At 39.0% G+C, this 21,127-nt stretch overlaps 1 protein-coding gene across 1 annotated transcript in view; it reads right to left on the reverse strand.

Annotated features, from left to right (window-relative positions):
* The window catches only part of CADPS2 (calcium dependent secretion activator 2), a 562,792-nt gene that overhangs the window by 309,483 nt on the left and 232,182 nt on the right, over positions 1-21,127 (reverse strand). Inside the window, exons 5-6 of the mRNA XM_052639068.1 lie at positions 19,988-20,224; positions 13,375-13,496 (exon numbers count right to left, since the gene is read on the reverse strand). Of these exons, the coding sequence (XP_052495028.1) occupies positions 13,375-13,496; positions 19,988-20,224 (359 nt within the window). The remainder of the gene's footprint in view (positions 1-13,374; positions 13,497-19,987; positions 20,225-21,127) is intronic.

Here is a 21,127-nt window from a genome sequence, read left to right on the forward strand (position 1 = left end):
TAACACACAAAGGTGACCATGGGGGTGATGAATATGTGAAATGATTACCATAGTCAGGTCAATTTAAAATGTCTGCACATAACGGTCATCACATTGCACACCTTAAATATATACAAAATTTGTCAAAAATAAAAATCAAAGTAAAATTCCTTCTAAATTTAGTTTATTACAATTACTATTCAGGTGATCCAAAAGAAGTATGACAAATGAATATTAATAAATATGAAAAGTAAAAATATTCATTAGAAATGCATGTCTTAATGAAATGGATAGAGCTATTTTTCCTATTATTTCATGTATATACAAATGATTGTAGCTTAATTCTACACTGAGACAGTTCAACATCAATTTTAACCCATTTTCCTTCTCTCCTATAAATTCTAAGAAAATAAGTAGATGGGGCATTATTACAGCACTATCAATTTGTTCCCTTCATATCTGAATGTACAAAAATACAGTGATTGATACGCAAAAACTATTTTTCAATCATCCAGCAGTTTAAAACTTGAATAAATCCATCAACTTTGGTGAAAGCAGAGAAATAGAAGACATCTAATTTTCAGGAGGATTTATTATATCATTGGTCAACTGTTTTCTCAAAACTACCAGGAACATTAATTTTTTTTTTTTTTTCTTTTTGAATGGTGATGTGGAGGTTTTCCACTCTAGGAAAAACATCATGGTAAGATTCAAGTTGGATGAGAGGTGAACCTTTCTTTTGTAAAGTTAAAGAAAGCAGTCTGAAAAGTGGGTTGAGAGAGAACCTGCACTTAGCAGGCGCTTCCCTGAAAGGAAGGGCTCCAGGGAACAGGATTTATGAACTAGAAGAATCATATATCAATTCTGTTAAAGCTGAACGTGTGCCTCTGTATCCCTTGGCAAGTCCTCTTGTTTACCCAAGTGGTCCTTCATCTCAGGGTAGCCAGGGTAACAAAGATCTGAAAGTGCTTTTGAATTCCAGCCTCAATATGGCACACAGTAGCAGAAGAACTGGTCCTTTAAAGGGAATATGTTTCCCAAGGAACTTCTAGATAAATGGGAGCTTGGGGTGTGAGAATGAGGACTGGATATCCTGTTAATCAGGGTAGGTGCTGGCTCAAAAGTCTTCCTCTGATACCTACTGAGAGACTGTATTTTTAAAAATAATCTAAATAGTAGAGAAAACATTTTAATTAGATTACAGACCACAAATGGGCCATATTATCTGTGGCTGGTGCTAAACAAGAACCAGGAGGTATCATATACAGCCTTTGTATTCAAGGAACTTCCATTTTATTAAAGGCAAAGCGAAAGTCACTCAGTCATCTCCAGCTCTTTACGACCCTATGGACTGCAGCCCCGCCCCAGGCTCCTCTGTCCATGGGATTCTCCATACAAGAATACTGGAGTGGTTATCCATTCCCTTCTCCAGGGGATCTTCCTGACCCAGGGATCAAACCCAGGTCTCCAATTTACTGTGTTGGCCGAAAAGTTCGTTAGGGTTTTTTCATTAATATCTTATGGAGAAACCTGAATGAAATTTTGTTGTTGACCAGTCACTAAGTTGTATCTGATTCTTGATCCCATGGACTGCAGCATGCCAGGCTGCTCTATCCTCTACTAACTCCCGAGTTTGCTCAGATTCATGTCCATTGAGTTGGTGATGCTATCTAACCATCTCATCCACTGCCGCTCACTTCTCCCTTCAGGCCAACCCAATATGTGAGCCATCTGCTGAGAAAACTAGATTCACGCAGGAAGAGGACTTGTGGGTAACATTATTAAAGCAGCGGCTCGGGGGAAGAGGAAAGAAGGTGGCTACAGGATGCATTATTCTAGAAAGGAAGAGTGTGAGGTCAGAGGCTCTGGGCAGCAGGGGGTGTATCTCCAAGGAACTACACCAGAGAAAAGTTAAATGTGGACATTTTCCACGATAGAAGGCATCTGCTAACCAAGAGAGGACCACAGAGAGCACTTATATATTAATACAATGGCATTGTGCCCCTTCACAACTCTTCCCTCCTCCAGCCTACCCAAAATTGGTAGAAAAGAACATACGAGCAGGCAAAAACAAAACGCAAGTGAGGAACAGACAGTAGTACCCTTTCCCCAGGACAGGTTTCTGGGCATGCTAGGAGGAAACAAAGGAAAAGAATGTGAAAGTGAAAACGTTAGTCATTCAGTCACATCTGACTCTTTGCGACCCCATGTGCTGTAGCCCACCAGGTTCCTCTGTGAATGGAATTCTCCAGGCAAGAATACTGGAGTGGGTAGCCATTTACTTCTCCAGGTGATCTTTCTGACCCAGGGATTGAACCCAGGTCCCTGCATTGCAGGCAGATGCTTTACCATCTCAGCCACCAGGGAAGCCACCAAGGGAAATCTTACTCTTTTGAAATGGGTACGTTTTGATTTAAAGTGATAGGAAATTTGAATACCTAAACATGTTATTTGACACCTGAAAAGTGGTTCAGAGTGTAAAGCAACTGCTAGCAAAGCAGGAGACCCAGGTTTCATCTCTGGGTTGGCAAGATCCCCTGGAGAAGGAAATGGCAACCCACCCCAGTATTCTTGCCTGGAGAATTCCATGGACAGAAGAGCCTGGTGGGCTACAGCCCATGGGGTCACAGAAAGCTGAACACAATCAAGGAACTAACACTTTCACTTTCAAACATGTGACTGGATACCTGAAAATGGGCAGCAAAGCTCTGGTTTCTGCTAAGATCTCTCCCACTAGAACAGGAGGGTATTTCTGGAGCACATCTGAGAGCAGTACCATGACAGAAGTTGTTTGCTACTTACACTCTGTGAAATGTTTTCCACTCAATAAATTGGCTACATAGATCAAATAATGATGAAAACAGCTCCAAAACTTTGCTCTGGAAGAAAGTCAAGGATTATAAGGGGACGTCAGGGGCTTTCCTGATAGCTCAGTTGGTAAAGAATCTGCCTGCAATGCAGGAGACCCCAGTTCGATTCCTGGGTCAGGAAGATCCTCTGGAGAAGGGATAGGCTACCCACTCCAGTATTCTTGGGCTTTCCTTGTGGTTCAGCTGGTAAAAAAAAAATCCACCTGCAATGCAGGAGACCTGGGTTCAATCCCGGGGTTGGGAAGATCCCCTGGAGAAGGGAAAGACTACCCACTCCAGTATTCTGGCCTACAGAATTCCACAGACTGTGTAGTCCATGGGTCACAGAGAGTTGGACACGACAGAGCAACTTTCACTTTCTTTTCATTTTACTTACAAACTGTAAATCCCTCCTTGAGATGTTGAGATTCACAGATACACACTTTCTCCTGAGCTCTCTCAATGCTGTTTTCCATTAGCGCTTTTCAGCAAGCATCTGGAATCTTAATCCATCATGCTTTCCTTCTAATTCAGATGCCACTGATGATCAGGATCCACACATTAGCTTCTTTTACTTCCAAATAATCTCTCAATGAATGTCATTTCTGTATTTGGCCAATGTCTGTCTCTTTAGGCTTCACTTTCTTCTGCACCAGTAGCATGAGTTTTACAAAAATGTTATTTCTGGCAAATTTATTTAAGAGGAGAGAATACTGTATTTTGAAAGATGAAAATGAGAAAAATGAAATGTGTGTGGTTTGTGTTTTCCTTTTGATGCATTAAGAATAGGCATACTTTTGACAGATGATTTTAAAATGTAGTATATTCTATTTTCATCAGCAAGAGTAGCTGGATAATGAATAATACTTCAAAACTAATTTTGGCCTTAGTAGATACTAAAATGAAAACAACTATGTTTTTTTGAAAAAATATGGTTACCTTTCTCTTGGTTTATTTTTATTTAATCTCTCTTAAACATGTCCCAGTAGCTTGTTATTCTGTTAAGCTTCCCATAAGTGGCAATAATCTTTCAATAGTTTGACAGATTATTATAATCCTGGTTCAGAATTTCAAGTTTCCAGAAGTAAGTACTGAAGTCTGCGTTTCCCATCATTTCCATGAGGTAGAAGAATGTTCTGTTCCAATAAGCATAAATATATTTGTCTAATGACACATCTCAATAGCTTTTCTTACTGTTCCTTGCCTTTCTACTTTATTATTTGCTTTGATGGGGGTCAGGGACAGAGACCTATTAACCTTCAAATGTCTTTAATAAGACAGCACCACTGGATGAGAGAGAGAGAGAGAGGGTATCGCAAAAAACACTGCTGCTTCCCAGGAACTTTTCTGTGTGTGGCAAGAACATTTAACATGAGATCTACCCTCTTAAAGAACTTTTAGGAGAACAATACCATATTGTTAACTATGGGCGCAACTACAGACAGCAAACCCTAGAATTTTAGTCACCTTGAGTATTTGAAACATTATACTGCTTGCCTTGGAGAAGGAAATGGCAACCCACTCCAGTACTCTTGCTTGGAGAATCCCATAGACAGAGGAGCCTGGTGGGCTACAGTCCATGGGGTCACAAAGCGGTGGACACGACTGAAGTGACTTAGCATGCACTCCTTGAAAAGTAAGTTCCCATTCCCAGCTCCCAGCAGTTCCTGATTTGTTTTTTAAAATGAATTCCCTTGCATTTATTTCCCCAGAATCAAGATCTACCTTGGCCTTCCATAGGGTATCATTAGCTCTTCTGTTTTAGGCACTCGAAGAATGCTCACTGTCTGTAGGGAAAGTGTGTAAGTGTGGTAAGATCACCACATATCAAGAGATTGGTGACCACTACATGACAACAAGTCACTCCCTGTCCCTTCCAGTGTCAGCCTGTTGTCTGACTATCCCTCTACTTCCGTTCAGATGGTGTCATTAAGGGTATGGGCTAAAAATGAAATGTCTCAAAATGGTAAAAAGCTATAAAAGTGGAGCAACAATGCTGTACATTATTACAGAGAACTAAACTTTCCCAGGTTCACTGAGAGACTATGAAAAGACGAATTTTCTCGACTGACGATACCATTTGTCTACATTCCCTCACCTCTATTAAAAAAGAAAACAAAGTGGCTGTACTACTTTGCATTCCCACCTAGATGTCCATCAGCAGATGAATGGATAAGAAAGCTGTGGTACATATACACAATGGAGTATTACTCAGCTGTTAAAAAGAATACATTTGAATCAGTTCTGATGAGATGGATGAAACTGGAGCCGATTATACAGAGTGAAGTAAGCCAGAAAGAAAAACAGCAATACGGTATACTAACACATATATATGGAATTTAGAAAGATGGCAATGATGACCCTGTATGCAAGACAGCAAAAAAGACCCAGATGTGTATAGCAGACTTTGGGACTCAGAGGGAGAGGGAGAGGGTGGGATGATTTGGGAGAACGGCATTGAAACATGTATACTATCATGTAAGAATCGAATCACCAGTCTATGTCCGATGCAGGATACAGCATGCTTGGGGCTGGTGCACGGGGATGACCCGGAGGGATGTTGTGGGGAGGGAGATGGGAGGGGGGTTCATGGTTGGGATCGCATGTACACCCGTGGTGGATTCATGTCAATGTATGGCAAAACCAATACAATTTTGTAGAGTAAAATACAGTAAAAATAAAAATTAAAATAACGAAAAAAAAAAAACAGAAAAAAAAAAGAAAAAGAAAACAAAGGTAGAAATAAAGCTTCAATAGATGACTACCACTCTTCACGAATCAAACTTGTTTATAAACATCGTTTTTATTAGATCCCAGGTTCCATATTCTAAGTTATGTACCAACCTCACACACTGTTTTCTACCTAATTGCTGGCAGGAAATCTGAATTACAGGAATGAAATAGGCAATGGCTAGAAATCTTGATTACATTTATTGGAAATATGGACTAAATAAGGCACTTTACTATTAGACAGAAGGATGAATTGATCTCCAGCAAAGCACAAACTGTTGTAACAGTAACATTTAGAAAACATGTCTGAGGCACAATTCACTATGATGATGGAGGAGAGAATCCCTTTCCTGTTGAGTAAGATGAATTCAAGATAAAAGTAACCACGTTGCTGAAAAGCTGCAGTTGGTCTGCATTTAGGAGATACATTTTTAAAGAAATCTGTACTGGGAACAATAATAAACACATCCTTTAGTTCTTACAAATTAACTCAGAATTCATGAGGAAATGCACGTAAGATATTTCAGTCAAACTTCCCTGTGGTAAGAGTAATAAAAGGGACTGTCTGTGCATTAAGTCGCTTTAGTCGTGTCTAACTCTGCAACCCTGTGGACTGTAGCCCACCAGGCTCGTCTGTCCATGGGATTCTCCAGGTAGAAATACTGTAGTGGGCTGCTATTTCCTCCTCCAGGAGATCTTCCTGACCCAGGGACCAAACCTGGTCTCTTAAATCTCCTGCACTGGCAGGTTGGATGTTTACCACTAGTGCCACCTGGGAAGCCCCCAAGAAAATAGTATTGGAGGCTTAATGTAATATTTCCTAACTCCCAAATATTTTAATTCATTTAAAGTGTCCATGTATAATTTTCCTAGTATAGCATCTCTTTATAAATACATTCTGAATTTATTAGAAATTAAATGGGAAGCATTTTTGAAAATTTTACTATTTGTGGCTCATTATTGTTAAAATAACTATATAAAAATTAACTCATTTCATTGAACAAATATTTAAGTATCAATTAAATACACTTTGTAGAGATTACGCCAAGTGAAAAAAAAGCCAGATACAAAAGACTACATTTTGCATATCATTTATATGAAATGTTCAGAAAAAAATTATAGCACTAGAAAGCATTTGAGTGGTTTCCTGGAACTGAGTAAGACTGCAAATGGGAATGAAGCAATTTTGTGAAATAATGTGTTCTGAAACTGAATTGTGATGATAGCACAAGTGTATACATTTATTAAAAATCATCTAAATTTCAATAAGAGAATTTTATGCTATACAAATTATACATCAGTAAAACTTGAAAAAAAAAGATTCTTTAAAAACATCATGGTATTGAGCGTCTAAGGGCCTTTGCACTCCCTTAAGAACTCATGGAGTGCTAGAGTAGGGTAGTGTTCATGAAACCTCCAAATTAATATGTTAACACCCTAATCCCCAATGTGATTGTACTTGGAGGCAGGGCCTCTGGGAGGTAATGGGGCTCAGATGAGGTAATGTGGGGAGAGACCCATGAAAATATGGCTGTCCTTATAAAAGGATGAAGAGAAATGAGCTGGCTCTCTTCACTATGTGAAGACACAGCAAGAAGGCAGCCATCTGTAAAGCAGGTTTTCACCAAGAACCTAACCTAGCAGGGCTATCATGGTTCATCATGTAATCAGAATTAGTAATCACAAAAGACCTATAAACAAAAATCCAGCCCCTGATGGTCCCACTGGTAATTCTACCAAACACATAACGATGATTAATACCGATTCTTCACACCCTTCCAAGAAGTTTTTATGAGGCCAATATAAAACCAGACAGAAGTCACCAAAGAAGGGGTACTACAGACCAATCTCTCATGAACATAGATTTTAAAAATCCTCAACAAGATACTAGAACACTTAATCCAGTAACAAAAAGAATTACATATCATGACCAAGTGGCAATTACATCAGAAACGCAAGGTTGGTTTAACACCCCCAATACCATATAATGCAATGTACCATACTGATAGAATAGAAGGCAAATACCACATGATCATCTCAATAGAAGCAAAGAAGACAACTGACAAAGTCCAGCACTCTTTCACAGAAAAAAAATCTCACTCAAACTAGGAATAGAAAAGTTTCCTCAAACAGATAAGGGGCATCTATTAAAAAGGCACAGCTAACGTCATGTTTAATGATGAAAGACTATGCTTTTCCCCTATAATCAAGAATACAAGAATGTCCATTCTTGCCACTTCTATCTAACTTTGTACTGAAGAAACTAGGGCAATTAGGCAAAAAATTAAATAAAAAGCATTCAGATTGGACAGTAAGAAGTAAAAGAATCATTATTTGCAAATGTCATGTTAAATAGAGAAAAGTCTAAGAAATCCAGTAAAAATTATTAGAATAAACAAGTTCAGTAAGGGTGCATCATATGGAACTAACATATAAAAATCAACTGTATTTCTATACACTTGCAATAAATAATCCAAAAATGAATTTAAATTAAAAATTCCATTAATAATAACATCAAAAAGAATAAAATACCAGAAATAAACTTAACCAAAGAAATAAAAAAACATACCTTGAAAACTACAAAACACTGTTGAAAGAAATTATAGATTCAGATATGCAAAGACATCCCATGTTCCTCAGTAGGAAGACTTAATATTGTTAAGATGGCAATACTCTCCAAATTGACTCCAGGTTCATTACAATTCCTATCTGAATCTTAGCTGGTGATATTTACAAAGTTTTTGCAGAAGTTGACAGTGATCCTAAAACTAATATGGAAAGTCAGAATACCCAAAATAATCCTGAAAAAGAATGTATTTGGAAGACACACACACCTGATTTAAAAACTTAATACAAAGCAATGGTAAACAAGATAATGCAGTATTAGCATGAGATTAAACATATAGACGTATCATTGGGATAATTTTGAAATTGAGAGTACATAAATAAACCCATATATCTATGGTCAAATGATTTCCAAAAGGGTACCAAGAATACTGAATGGACAAGTAGTTTCTTCAATAAATGGTGTTGGGAAAACCAGACTGCCATACACAAAAGGAGGAAGTTATACACTACATACTATGTACCAAAATTAGCTTAAAATGGATCAATGACCTAAATGTAAAAGCTGAAATCATGACAGTGTGGGCAAAAAACCACAGGAATAAAAGTATGTGACCTTGGATTTGGCACTGGATTCTAAGATACGACACCAAAAGCACAAGCAACAAAAACTAGATAAAACTTATGCTTCAAAAGATTTTACCAACAAAGTAAAAAGACAATGCATGAATGGAAGAAAACATTTGGAAATCTATCTATCTATCTATCTATCTATCTATCTATCTATCTATCTATATAGAGAGAGAGTCTAGTATCTCAGTGATCAGTGCAAAGAAATAGAGGAAAACAACAGAATGGGAAAAGACTAGAGATCTCTTCAAGAAAATTAGAGATACCAAGGGAAGATTTCAGGCGAAGATGGGCTCAATAAAGGACAGAAATTGTATGGACCTAACAGAAGAAGAAGAGGTGGCATGAATACACAAACGAACTGTACAAAAATGATCTTCACAACCTAGATAATCACAACGGTGTGATCACTCACCTAGAGCCAGACATCCTGGAATGTGAAGTCAAGTGGACCTTAGGAAGCATCACTATGAACAAAACTAGTGGAGGTGATGGAATTCCAGTTGAACTATTTCAAATACTAAAAGATGATGCTGTGAATGTGCTGCACTCAATATCCCAGCACATTTGGAAAACTCAGCAGTGGCCACAGGACTGGAAAAGGTCAGTTATCATTCCAAACCCTAAGAAAGGCAATGCCTGAGAATGCTCAAACTACTGCACAATTGCACTCATCTCACACGCTAACGAAGTAATGTTCAATATTCTCCAAGCCAGGAGAAGACTCATGAGAGTCCCTTGGACTGCAAGGAGATCCAACTAGTCCATCCTAAAGGAGATCATTCCTGAGTGTTCATTGGAAGGACTGATGTTGAAGCTGAAACTCCAAACCTGATGAGAAGAGCTGACTCATTTGAAAAGGCCCTGATGCTGGGAAAGATTGAGGGTAGGAGGAGAAGGGGCTGACAGAGGATGAGATGGTTGGATGGTATCATCGATTCGATGGACATGGGTTTGGGTGGACTCTGGAACTTGGTGATGGACAGGGAGGCCTGGTGTGCTGCAGTTCAGGGGATCGCAAAGGGTCGGACACAACTGAGTGACTGAACTGAACTCAGGCATCAACAGTACATGAACCATGAACTTCCAGATGTTCAAGCTGGTTTTAGAAAAGGCAGAGGAACCAGAGATCAAATTGCCAACATCTGCTGGATCATCGAGAAAGCAAGAGAATTCCAGAAAAACATCTATTTCTGCTTTATTGACCACGCCAAAGCCTCTGACTGTGTGTATCACAATAAACTGAAAATTCTGAAAGAGATGGGAATACCAGACCACCTCACCTGCTTCCTGAGAAATCTGTATGCAGCTCAAGAAGCAACAGTTAGAACTGGACATGGAACAACAGACTGGTTCCAAATTGCTAAAGGAATACGCCAAGGCTGTATATTGCCAGCCTGCTTATTTAACTTATATTGAAAGTACATCATGAAAAATGCCAGGCTGGCTGAAGCACAAGCTGGAATCAAGATTGCCGGGAGAAATAACAATAACCTCAGATACACAGGTGATACCACCCTTGTGGCAGAAAGTGAAGAAGAACTAAAGAGCCTCTTGATGAAAGTGAAAGAGGAGAGTGAAAAAGCTGGCTTAAAACTCAACATTCAGAAGACTAAGATCCGGTCCCATTACTTCATGGGAAATAGATGGGGAAACAGTGGAAACAGTGAGACTTTATTTTTCTGGGCTCCAAAAACACTGCAGATGTGATTGCAGCCATGCAATTAAAAGACACTTGCTCCTTGGAAGAAAAACTATGACCAACCTAGACAGCATATTAAAAAGCAGAGACTTTGCCAACAACAGTCTGTCCAGTCAAAGCTATGGTTTTATCAGTCATCATGTGTGGATGTGAGTTCAGTTCAGTCGCTCAGTCATGTCCGAATCTTTGTGACCATGGAGTGCAGCACGGCAGGCCTCCCTGTCCATCAGCAACTTCCGGAGTTTACTCAAACTCATGTCCATTGAGTTGGTGATGCCATCCAACCATCTCATCCTCTGTCGTCCGTTCTTCTTTTTAGTCCAACTCTCACATCCTTACATGACTACTGGAAAAAAACATAGCCTTGACTAGATGGACCTTTCTTGGCAAAGTAATGTCTCTGCTTTTTAATATGCTGTCTAGGCTGGTCATAACTTTCCTGCCAAGGAGTAAGCGTCTTTTAATTTTTGGCTGCAATCACCATCTGCAATGATTTTGGAGATCAAAAAAATGGATGTGAGAACTGGATCATAAAGCAAGCTGAGCATGGACGAATTGGTGCTTTTGAACTGTGGTGTTGGAGAAGACTCTTTGAGAGTCCCTTGGACTGCAAGGAGTCCATCTGAAAGGAAATCAGTCCTGAATATTCATTGGAAGGACTGATCCTGAAGCTGAAACTCCAATCCTTTGGCCACCTGATGCGAAGAACTGACTCAGTGGAAAAGACATTCATGCTGGGAAAGATTGAAGGCAGGAGGGGAAGGGATGAAAGAGAATGAGATGGTTGGATGGCATCACTGACTCGATGGACATGAGCTTGAGTAAGCTCCAGGGGTGCTGATGGACAGGGAAGCCTGGTGTGCTGCAGTCTATGGGGCTGCAAAGAGTTGGACAGAACTGAGTGACTGAACTGAAGGAGAACTAAGATCCAATAGGCCACATGGTATGGTCAAGTAATAAAAAATAAAGCTTTTTAAAAAGAGATTTTCTTTTTGAGGTGATGAGTATGCTTTAAAATTGACAGTGGTTGCATAACACTGTGAATATAGTAAAACAGCTAATATTTTAAAACAAATACCAAACCTCTCTCTTGACTCCGTATGCCCTCCTAGAAATGATTCCAATCTCCCTTTCCGTGTCACATAGCCTCTTCCTGAGAGGTTTTAACCTCTTAAAAAGCTGTTTATCCTCTTTATTTTCACTTCATTGTCATATTGTAAGTCAGTTCTATTTGGCTGCAGGAATAAATGCAACACCCTTTAATATTTACTATGATAAGGCATCAAAGTAAGCTCAGGCATGCAAATTAGTAAATTCTGAGTGTCTACTAGGTACTAGGATATAAGATTGATAGGACAAGAGTTCTGTTCAAAGGGAGAGAAGAGGGACTTTCCTGCTGCTCCAGTGGCTAAGACTCCACATTCCCAATGCAGGGGCTTGGATTCTATCCCTGCTTGGGGAACTACATTCCACATGCAACAACTAATAGTTTGCATGCTGCAATTAAAAAAAAAAAAAAAATATATATATATATATCCTGCACACTGCAATGAAGATTGAAGATCCTTATGTGCCTCAACTAAGGCCTGGTGCAGCCAAATACGTTCTTTTTTTTTTTTTTTCCAAAAGAGACAGAGGAAGGGAAACAATACAAAATACACAGATGAGAAACCATTAATTTAAAAATTATAAAGTGATGAGTCAGAAAATATACACTTAGCAATGGGTTATCTAAAGGAATGAATTGTGCTCAGCAAGTGATTATTTCTCAGTACTAAGGATCCAGCTTTAAAAAGATAAGAGGCAACATCACTGCAGGCAGAGGAAAAAGCAGGTGCCATGACGAGAGAAGGTTGAGAGGTATGAGGAACTCATGGGGTCCAGGGAGGTGAAAGAGTGACTCAACAGAGGAACAGAGAGGTAAGGTGAGGTCCCGGAGGAAAGGAGAGATTGGCCAGGGGTAGACCTGTAGGGTTTTGAAAGGCAAGATGAGAAGTTTCAGCTTGCTTCTTCTCAACCCTGTAACACTGTGCACATCTGCCCTGTTACACATAATCCTCTGTGTACCTCCTTTGACTCCATCTGTTTTAAGAAAAATCAAAGTTTCCTATTCATCTCTGTCTATCCAGTGCCTAGTCAGTGATTAGCCACAAGCTCAGAGGATGAGGTTTCCTGAATGAAGACTCCACATATGGACACCATAATAAGGCAAAAATGCCAAGTCCTGTAAAGAAATTCTGAATGAAATTTAAATAGAATAAAAAATGTTATTGAAAGGCAGTGTGCAGATTAAGGCCAGGGGATCTTCATTTGAATTCTTCTGGCCAACGTAAGGTTATTTCTACCAGAGGTGGTGATGTTTTGCAAGTTTGAAATCAGTTAAACAGAACATCTTCCAAACTTAATTACACTCATTCCCAGCATCTGAAACATAAAACTGCCAGCAATGAACAGCGTTAGCAATCCAGTGACTGCTCGATAGTCATGAACTGGTTCTCTAACTCAAGCCTACTCACTGGAGCATCCCAAGACATCACCCACAACATCTACCTCAGCACCGCCACTGAAATGGAAAAGCTATAGATTATATTACTAGTAGCTGAAATAGAATTGAGCACTACCTTTTAAATAACACATGATAACACATGCTTTCCTTACGAATGACTGACAAACATTTAATTGCCTAATAATAAGTTTCATATATGCACGCTGGATTTTCTGTTTGCACTACACAGGGGATTCTGCTATAGCTCTAATTACAGCCTTATTATTCAGAAAGGCACACACTGATTGTAACACAGTTGAGACAAAAGTAGCCAAGTAACAGTTTCAGAGTGTAAAGCCACACAATTCTGCAAATCGATAAGGCACGTTGCTTCGGGAGGGAAGGAAAACACATTTTTTTCCCAGCGGGCTTACTGTGGCCTTGAGGCTTCCGCCTGGTCTGTCTGCAGTTTCTCTCCTCCTTCCACTTCCATTGTACAGTAAACAACTCGATTGGGAGCGACTGACCTCAAACCTTGCACTTCCATTATGACAATCTAAAGACAAGAAAAATGTTTCACAGATTTGTCAAATTGACAACAGTTAGCAACAGAGACAGCAGCATGAACTACAATGAGAGAGACCAATTGATATAATTATCTGACAATCTCAATGGTATTTTATCTTCTTTATAATCCATCTTTATTTATGGACGGTATAATACATAACGTTTTGAAAAAAGTCTGGTATCTGAAGATGCATCTCCTACCAGCAGTTAAGTTAAAATCTCTAGATATGAGCCACAATGAAGTGAGATAAACACTCAGATCCTACAAAACAATTCTGGCAGGTCTGCATGAGGTAAAGCAGAATGATGAAAATTCAGTGAATGTGTTACAAGAATACAGGTTGAACTCCATATAAGGTGACTGGTAGACATTGTCACCATTATACCAATTCACAGATAATCATATCAATTCACAGATAGTCAATACCTAGCATCAGAGAAAGTCTATACTCATTTATATGACTATCAGCATTGACAAAAGAATTTCCTTTATGGCCAATGTATACCCTATGAAAATATAAAAAATATAACTTGCCAAGAATATCTTACTATTAACCAGACAAGGAAAAATATTTTCCCAATCCATTAATTTGATACAGTCTACTGGAAAAGAGTAGAAAGACTGATATTAGCTTATATATTTGTAACTCCTGGGGAGAAGGAAAACATACGTTTCAAGTGTGCTTTTTATCTTTGTATAAAAGGCTGCCAATCTTAAAATATTGTAACCTAACATTCTCACTGGATATATACATAGAATATGAATACTACTGAATATTATTTACTACAGCCTTTAAAAAAATTTGCATCATGAATTTTTCTAAATTCTCAACATCCATAAAATATATTCAATGGTATTCATATATATATAAAATACATATGTATATTTTATTGATCTCCTGTTGTATATGTACAAACTAACAGCATTCATGCCATGTAGCTACCAAAATACCCACTAAAAATGAATGTATCATTTACTGATTTTTAAATATATTACTAAATCATTATACCTTTTGTAGAGTTATGATATGAACCTTGAGGCAAAAAGTCTCAAAGAAACAAATCATCTTAATAGAACTTTTATTCCTTTTAGTTCTGGTACAAGATTTTTTTGTAAATACAAATGCCTACTCTTTCGTTTTTCCATAAAAAAACATATGGCAAACTGATCACCAAAAATACAAGTCAAATTCAGAAGCATTTTCTTCCCTCAGCCAGGGCTTTTATCATTTTGTCACACTGAAATGCATACCAACTTATGAATAAAAACACATTGAAAACAGACTATGAGAATTAATAGATAATAGTAACAGCGTTCACAGTTGCTCTAACACTCAAGGAAGCTGAGGTGAAGTACTAAACATGAAACAGAATTGAGTACAGTAGATAAATCTAGAAATCTTGATGGCACGAGTTCACATTATATCTGTCCTGCATCTCTTTCCGTTGTGTGTTTAATAGCCAGAGTGCAAGAGAGAACAAAGGAAGCATCTGCTTACCATTATTTCCGTTACCGCTACAAGCTATACGATAAACAGGACAACCTAAAACAGATGACTGTGAAACAGTCTTCTGCCCCTCAAAACAACACTCACATCTGTGTTGGGAACATTCTATCCTGCAGGACTGCCACTTTCAAAAGATGTAACTTCTACCGTGAATCCATGCATGCGTGTCTGCTTAGTTTCTCAGTTGTGTCCGACTCTTTGTGACCTCTTGTAGCCCACCAGGCTCCTCTGTCCATGGGATTCTCCAGGCAAGAATGGAGAATGGGTTCCCATGCCCTCCTCCAGGGGATCTTCCCTACCCAGAGATAGAACCTGCATCTCCCGTGTCTCCTGCATTGCAGGCAGATTCTTTACCCGCTGAGACACTGAGGAAGCCCACACATATAAGTAAATAAAACAACAATATTCTGCAGATCTGACTTCCAAAAGGAATTCAAAAAGCACAGCTAGTTTCAAATCTGAAGGATAAAAGCAGCTAAGAATTCCATGGACCATCATCTCCTCTAACTTTAGGTAACTAACTGTTTCAACCAATTCCCAGCAAAACTTGATAATGAAACTACAGAAAATAAAACTGATCTCTGTTCTGTCTTCTCTTCCTATTTCTCTAGATGAATGATGTATTATGGATAAAACAAAGTTATTCTAGAAGCATAAAGAAGGGAAGAATGTACAAAATATGAAATAGCATGTTTCTGAATAAAACATTGTCCATCCACAGAGTTATGTGGCAACTCAGGGATGCTCAGGTTGTAGTAAGAGGAAGCTGAGCAGTCTGGTGAACAGGGGACCATAAAAGTACCTCCAGATACGGAGGAGGTCATGGGGTCTGCTGCCCTGTTACCAACAAAAACAGTGTGAAAATCAACTAGATTCACGGCACTGACACCATTTCCCTTACAACATACAGACTCATCACTTCCTGGAAGAGTATTTTCCTAAATTCACTTGGCTATTTAATTTTGACATATAATTATATAGGTTAGTGTTTTGTGAGTTAGCTTGTCTTTTGCTTTATAATTCTCTCTGAAAGCGTCATGAATGAAGAGACCTAAAAGTAATCTTGTGAGGCCAATGTCTGATTTTTGATACCATTAAAGTCCCTAACTCAAAAAACAATTATCGCGTCAACTGAGTGGGCCAGGTACTCTTTCAGGCTCTTACCTCAGTAAACGAAAACGGAAGAAAAAAAGACTTCCTAAATGTTAACTTCCTAAAGTTTACATTCTAGTAAAGAAAACCAGATAATGAATAATATAATAAGCAACTGAATTTTATGTTAGATGCTGTGGTGGGAGACGGGATGAGTGGGTAGAAATTTTACAGAGATGATAAAATTTAAGCAGTGTTTCAAATCTGCACTTATTCTTTAGACTGAGACTTCTGTTTCTAGGAGAAAAAAAATTCCTTCTCCGCTGAATAGACTCAACCTGACGGATGAAATGTGAAATCCTTAATATGGATTAACTGCTTGCCTTTCCAAGTTTCCTCAGGCTGAAATCTGGTATCTGATGAGGGAAGCCTGGATAATGGGTGAAAGGTAATTATTCAGTTTAGCTAGGCAAAGGTCAGAGGCCCTGGGCTGGAGGAGGTACCTAGTCCATTCCCTCCGGAGTTCCACAGACAAGCATGGTGTAATCTGCCCTTGAAAGTGATTTCGATTTATTCTGAGACACAACTCCTATTTAAAATACTGTAGGCACTAGGGACCATATCTGTACTATGCAATGACAGGAAAATATCTGTCTTACATTGACATAGTAACAGAGCATGTCAAAATAATTATTAAAAAAAAAATATGGAAGCTTCTTAGACCATGGCTAAATGAAGTTTTAACTCATTATCCTCCTAACACCATTTTATTGTTAACTGAACAGTCTTGTTGAACACACTGGCAATAAAGCACAGACTCTAACAATTCATAGAAAAATGAACTCATGAGCATAATTTTGTTTTCAAAAGGGAGAGAGAATTCATAAAAGCTAATTATTTACAATGGTGTAAAGATTTTTAAACAATAGAGAAAAGAAAACGTGTTTTGAACTGTTTTCAGTTGTGCGTGCTTACAGAAATAATGGTATGCTTAAACATTACAAAAATAATTTGCTTTTCAAATTATTTTTATCATTAAAGAATTTAAATGCCAAACTCTTGGTAGGGAAAGTTAGACTGTCATTAAATAGCTGATTTTGTTTTGTACAAAACCTTAAGAAAAAAAGGAGTTGGCATTTTTCATTTAAGTCCTTAGGAAACCTGACTCAGGAATGAATGGGAAATTTTATACCTGAGATACTACTTAGGTTCAAATTAAACATTCTTAAGTTATGAGGTTAAAGAGATTGAGAAGAAATCCAGGAGTAAAGCTACTTGGCACAGTTATTAGCTAATCCCGGAACCGAGTTTGGAGTCAGAAGAAAATCTCCTATTTCTACTCTGACATTGAATTTAACCTATTAACTTACAAAGGAAAGGTTAGGCTAGAAGTGAAAAAAGAGAGGCAGTTGTCTTCTCTTTAAACTTGAATTTCAAGTTGAGTAAGTGGAGGAAGGAACAGAAGCAGACATTTGCTTTCTCTGCCACAAAGGTAACAAGCCAAGTATAAGAACTATAAACAAATCTGAAACTGTGCCTCCTAAGACTAGATACTTTGCTTTGTTAATTAGCAGACTCAAATAGCAATAGTGGGCCCCAACAGAGAAAGAATAGAACAATGCAAGAAGAGAGCTACAAGCTCTCTTCATTTTTGAGAGGCTATAAATTTAAGCTAGATATTTCGAGCATATGTGTGGATGTTGTGTAAAAACCTATATACAGAGATGAGCAGTGAGGAAATGCATCATGAAAAATATCCACAGGGAGAGGCAGCAGTAGTCAGTGATCAGTTATCTTTGTTTCTCAGTGCTTTGTATACAAGGGATGAATTGTGCTGTCTTGCAGAACACAATTTTAAATGAACAACATGTATACTCGCTTTTTTAAGAAAGAATTTTACTGTACCTATAAGGAAACTGCAAGTCCCAGAAAGGAGGAAGTCTTTACTTCTCATCATCTATAGTACTCAATATTATACATTCAGTTCAGTTCAGTTGCTCAGTCATGTCTAACTCTTTGTGACCCTACGGGCTGCAGCATGCCAGGCCTCCATGTCTATCACCAACTCCTGGAGTTTATTCAAACTCATGTCCATTAAGTCAGTGATGCCATCCAACCATCTCATCCTCTGCCATCCCCTTCTCTTCCCACCTTCAATCTTTCCCAGCATCGGGGTCTTTTCAAATGAGTCAGCTATTTGCATTAGGTGGCCAAAGTACTAGAGTTTCAGCTTCAACATCAATCCTTCCAATGAATGTTCAGGACTGATTTCCTTTAGGATGGACTGGTTGGATCTCCTTGCTGTCCAAGGGACTCTCAAGAGTCTTCTCCAACACCACAGTTCAAAAGCATCAATTCTTTGGCACTCAGCTTTCTTTATAGTTCAACTCTCACATCCAGACATGACTACTGGAAAAACCATAGCCTTGACTAGATGGACCACTGTTGGCAAAGTAATGTCACTGCTTTGTAATATGCTGTGTAGGTTGGTCATAACTTTTTTTCCAAGAAGTAAGCATCTTTGTAATATTATACACTACAGCTTGTTTATGTGATTTGATTCTCATAGTCAAAGTAGATTAACAACAAGAACAATCAAAAGCTCGAAAGGAGTTTTCAAATTATAGAGAATTCATTATATGTTTTAAATCCTATTTCTACTCAAGTGTGTTTCAGTACTTCTTTTACCAATAAACTTACACTGGCCTCGCTGGCACCAAGCAACTTGCCTCAAAGCTTATATTATTATTTAACTGGTTCCAAATAGGAAAAGGAGTACGTTAAGGCTGTATATTGTCACCCTGCTTATTTAACTTATATGCAGAGTACATCATGAGAAATGCTGGGCTGGAGGAAGCACAAGCTGGAATCAAGATTGCCGGCAGAAATATCAATAACCTCAGATATGCAGATGACACCACCCTTATGGCAGAAAGTGAAGAGGAACTAAAAAGCCTCTTGATGAAAGTGAAAGAGGAGAGTGCAAAAGTTGGCTTAAAGCTCAACATTCAGAAAACTAAGATCATGGCATCTGGTCCCATCACTTCATGGCAAATAGATGGGGAAAGAGTGGCTGACTTTATTTTTCTGGGGTCCAAAAATCACTGCAGATAGTGATTGCAGCCATGAAATTAAAAGACGCTTACTCCTTGGAAGGAAAGTTATGACCAACCTAGATAGCATATTCAAAAGCAGAGACATTACTTTGCCAACAAAGGTCCATCTAGTCAAGGCTATGGTAGTTCCAGTGGTCATGTATGGATGCGAGAGTTGGACTGTGAAGAAATCTGAGTGCCGAAGAATTGATGCTTTTGAACTGTGGTGTTGGAGAAGACTCTTGAGAGTCCCTTGGACTGCAAGGAGATCCAACCAGTCCACCCTAAAGGAGATCAGTCCTGGGTGTTCACTGGAAGGACTGATGCTGAAGCTGAAACTCCAATACTTTGGCCACATGATGCACAGAGCTGACTCATTTGAAAAGACCCTGATGCTGGGAAAGATTGAGGGCAGGAGAAGGGGACGACAGAGGATGAGATGGTTGGATGGCATCACCGACTCCATGGACATGGGTTTGGGTGAACTCTTGGAGTTGGAGTTGGACAGGGAAGCCTAGTGTGCTGCGGTTCATGGGGTCGCAAAGAGTCGGACACGGCTGAGCGACTGAACTGAACCGAACCCTGACACAACTGTTATGTTTAAAGGACAATCTGCATTAATTTGCATTCACAGTCTGATTGTCTAGCCAATGAAGAATAATTGAACCTCTTTAAAATATATCCTGGTGCTTTAAATTTGAAATGTTATCACAAAGGTCGGCAGAAATTATCCTGCAGCCTCATTCACGCCATCAGAAGTGAACATGGGATAAAGCATAACGTACCTCCAAGGTGAAGGACAGCACCACGTCGGACTTTGACAGCTGAATCTCACTCTCATCCCCTATGTCCAAAAAGGCAGAGTTCTGGGAACGTTTTAATTTTTGCAGTTTAAATTCTGGACCGCCTTTTGAAACTGGAAGACTCTCCAAATTGGCCATTAGCAAATTCACTGAAGACCGCAACTCTTCTATGTACACGCTCTCCATTTCCTTTGCTATAAACTTGGGGAATCGTCTTTCCTTGAAAATAATTATTAACATAACAATGTCACACCAATCGGATCTCAATTTCATCATGAAACACTACATTATGTACATATACTTGCCTGTCTCAGAAACTGTGACACTAAATATAATGCATTTACCTGATCCTTTCGTCTCTAGGCTTTAAAAGCTTTGTGCTGTGTGCATAGTCACTCAGTCATGTCTGTCTCTTCGTGACCCCATGGACTGTAGCCCCCCAGGCTCCTCTGTCCATGGGGATTCTCCAGGCAAGAATATTGGAGTGGGTTGTCATGCCCTCCCCTTCAGAGGATCTTCCCATTCCAGGGAACAAACCCACAACTCTCACATTGCAGGTAGATTCTTTACCGTCTGAGCCACCAGGGATGGGATGGGATGACAGCTGTACAAAATGGGCTGGGGAGAGATGGCCTAAAGCAGCCGTCATTCAGATGACTGCCTAATGCTCCAGAAAATCAATGTCTTTACTACCGCTTTCTTTGGCACCATTTAAACCTCAACCTAAGACATCCTCATCTCCAGGGTGAATGGAACACGTCCAGAGCATGTTCATCAACCTGTACCTCATCTGACTCTCTCACCCCAGTTTGTTCGTGAGGTGGCAAGGAACATCTGGCACCACCCCATGAGTCAGTCCCAGAGCCTCAAACCACCTGTTTTCCTTTCCTCCCAACCGAACCTTGACATATTTCTTTTAAAATAATTTACATATAATCAATATTAAAACTGCAAATGTATTATCATAGTTATTAAATATCTATATCCATTATTAATTTTCCCAAGGAAGCTTAAGTGGCCTTTTAATATTCCTCTATAGTTTGAAGCAACTAGTAAGTTGCTTGCTTACTTCCACATAATAAGTTTGCATCCTCAGAAAAAAACACACAGCTACTCAGTTAT

The sequence above is a fragment of the Budorcas taxicolor genome, chromosome 4, assembly GCF_023091745.1.
Source record: "Budorcas taxicolor isolate Tak-1 chromosome 4, Takin1.1, whole genome shotgun sequence".
Classification (NCBI taxonomy): Eukaryota; Metazoa; Chordata; class Mammalia; order Artiodactyla; family Bovidae; genus Budorcas; species Budorcas taxicolor.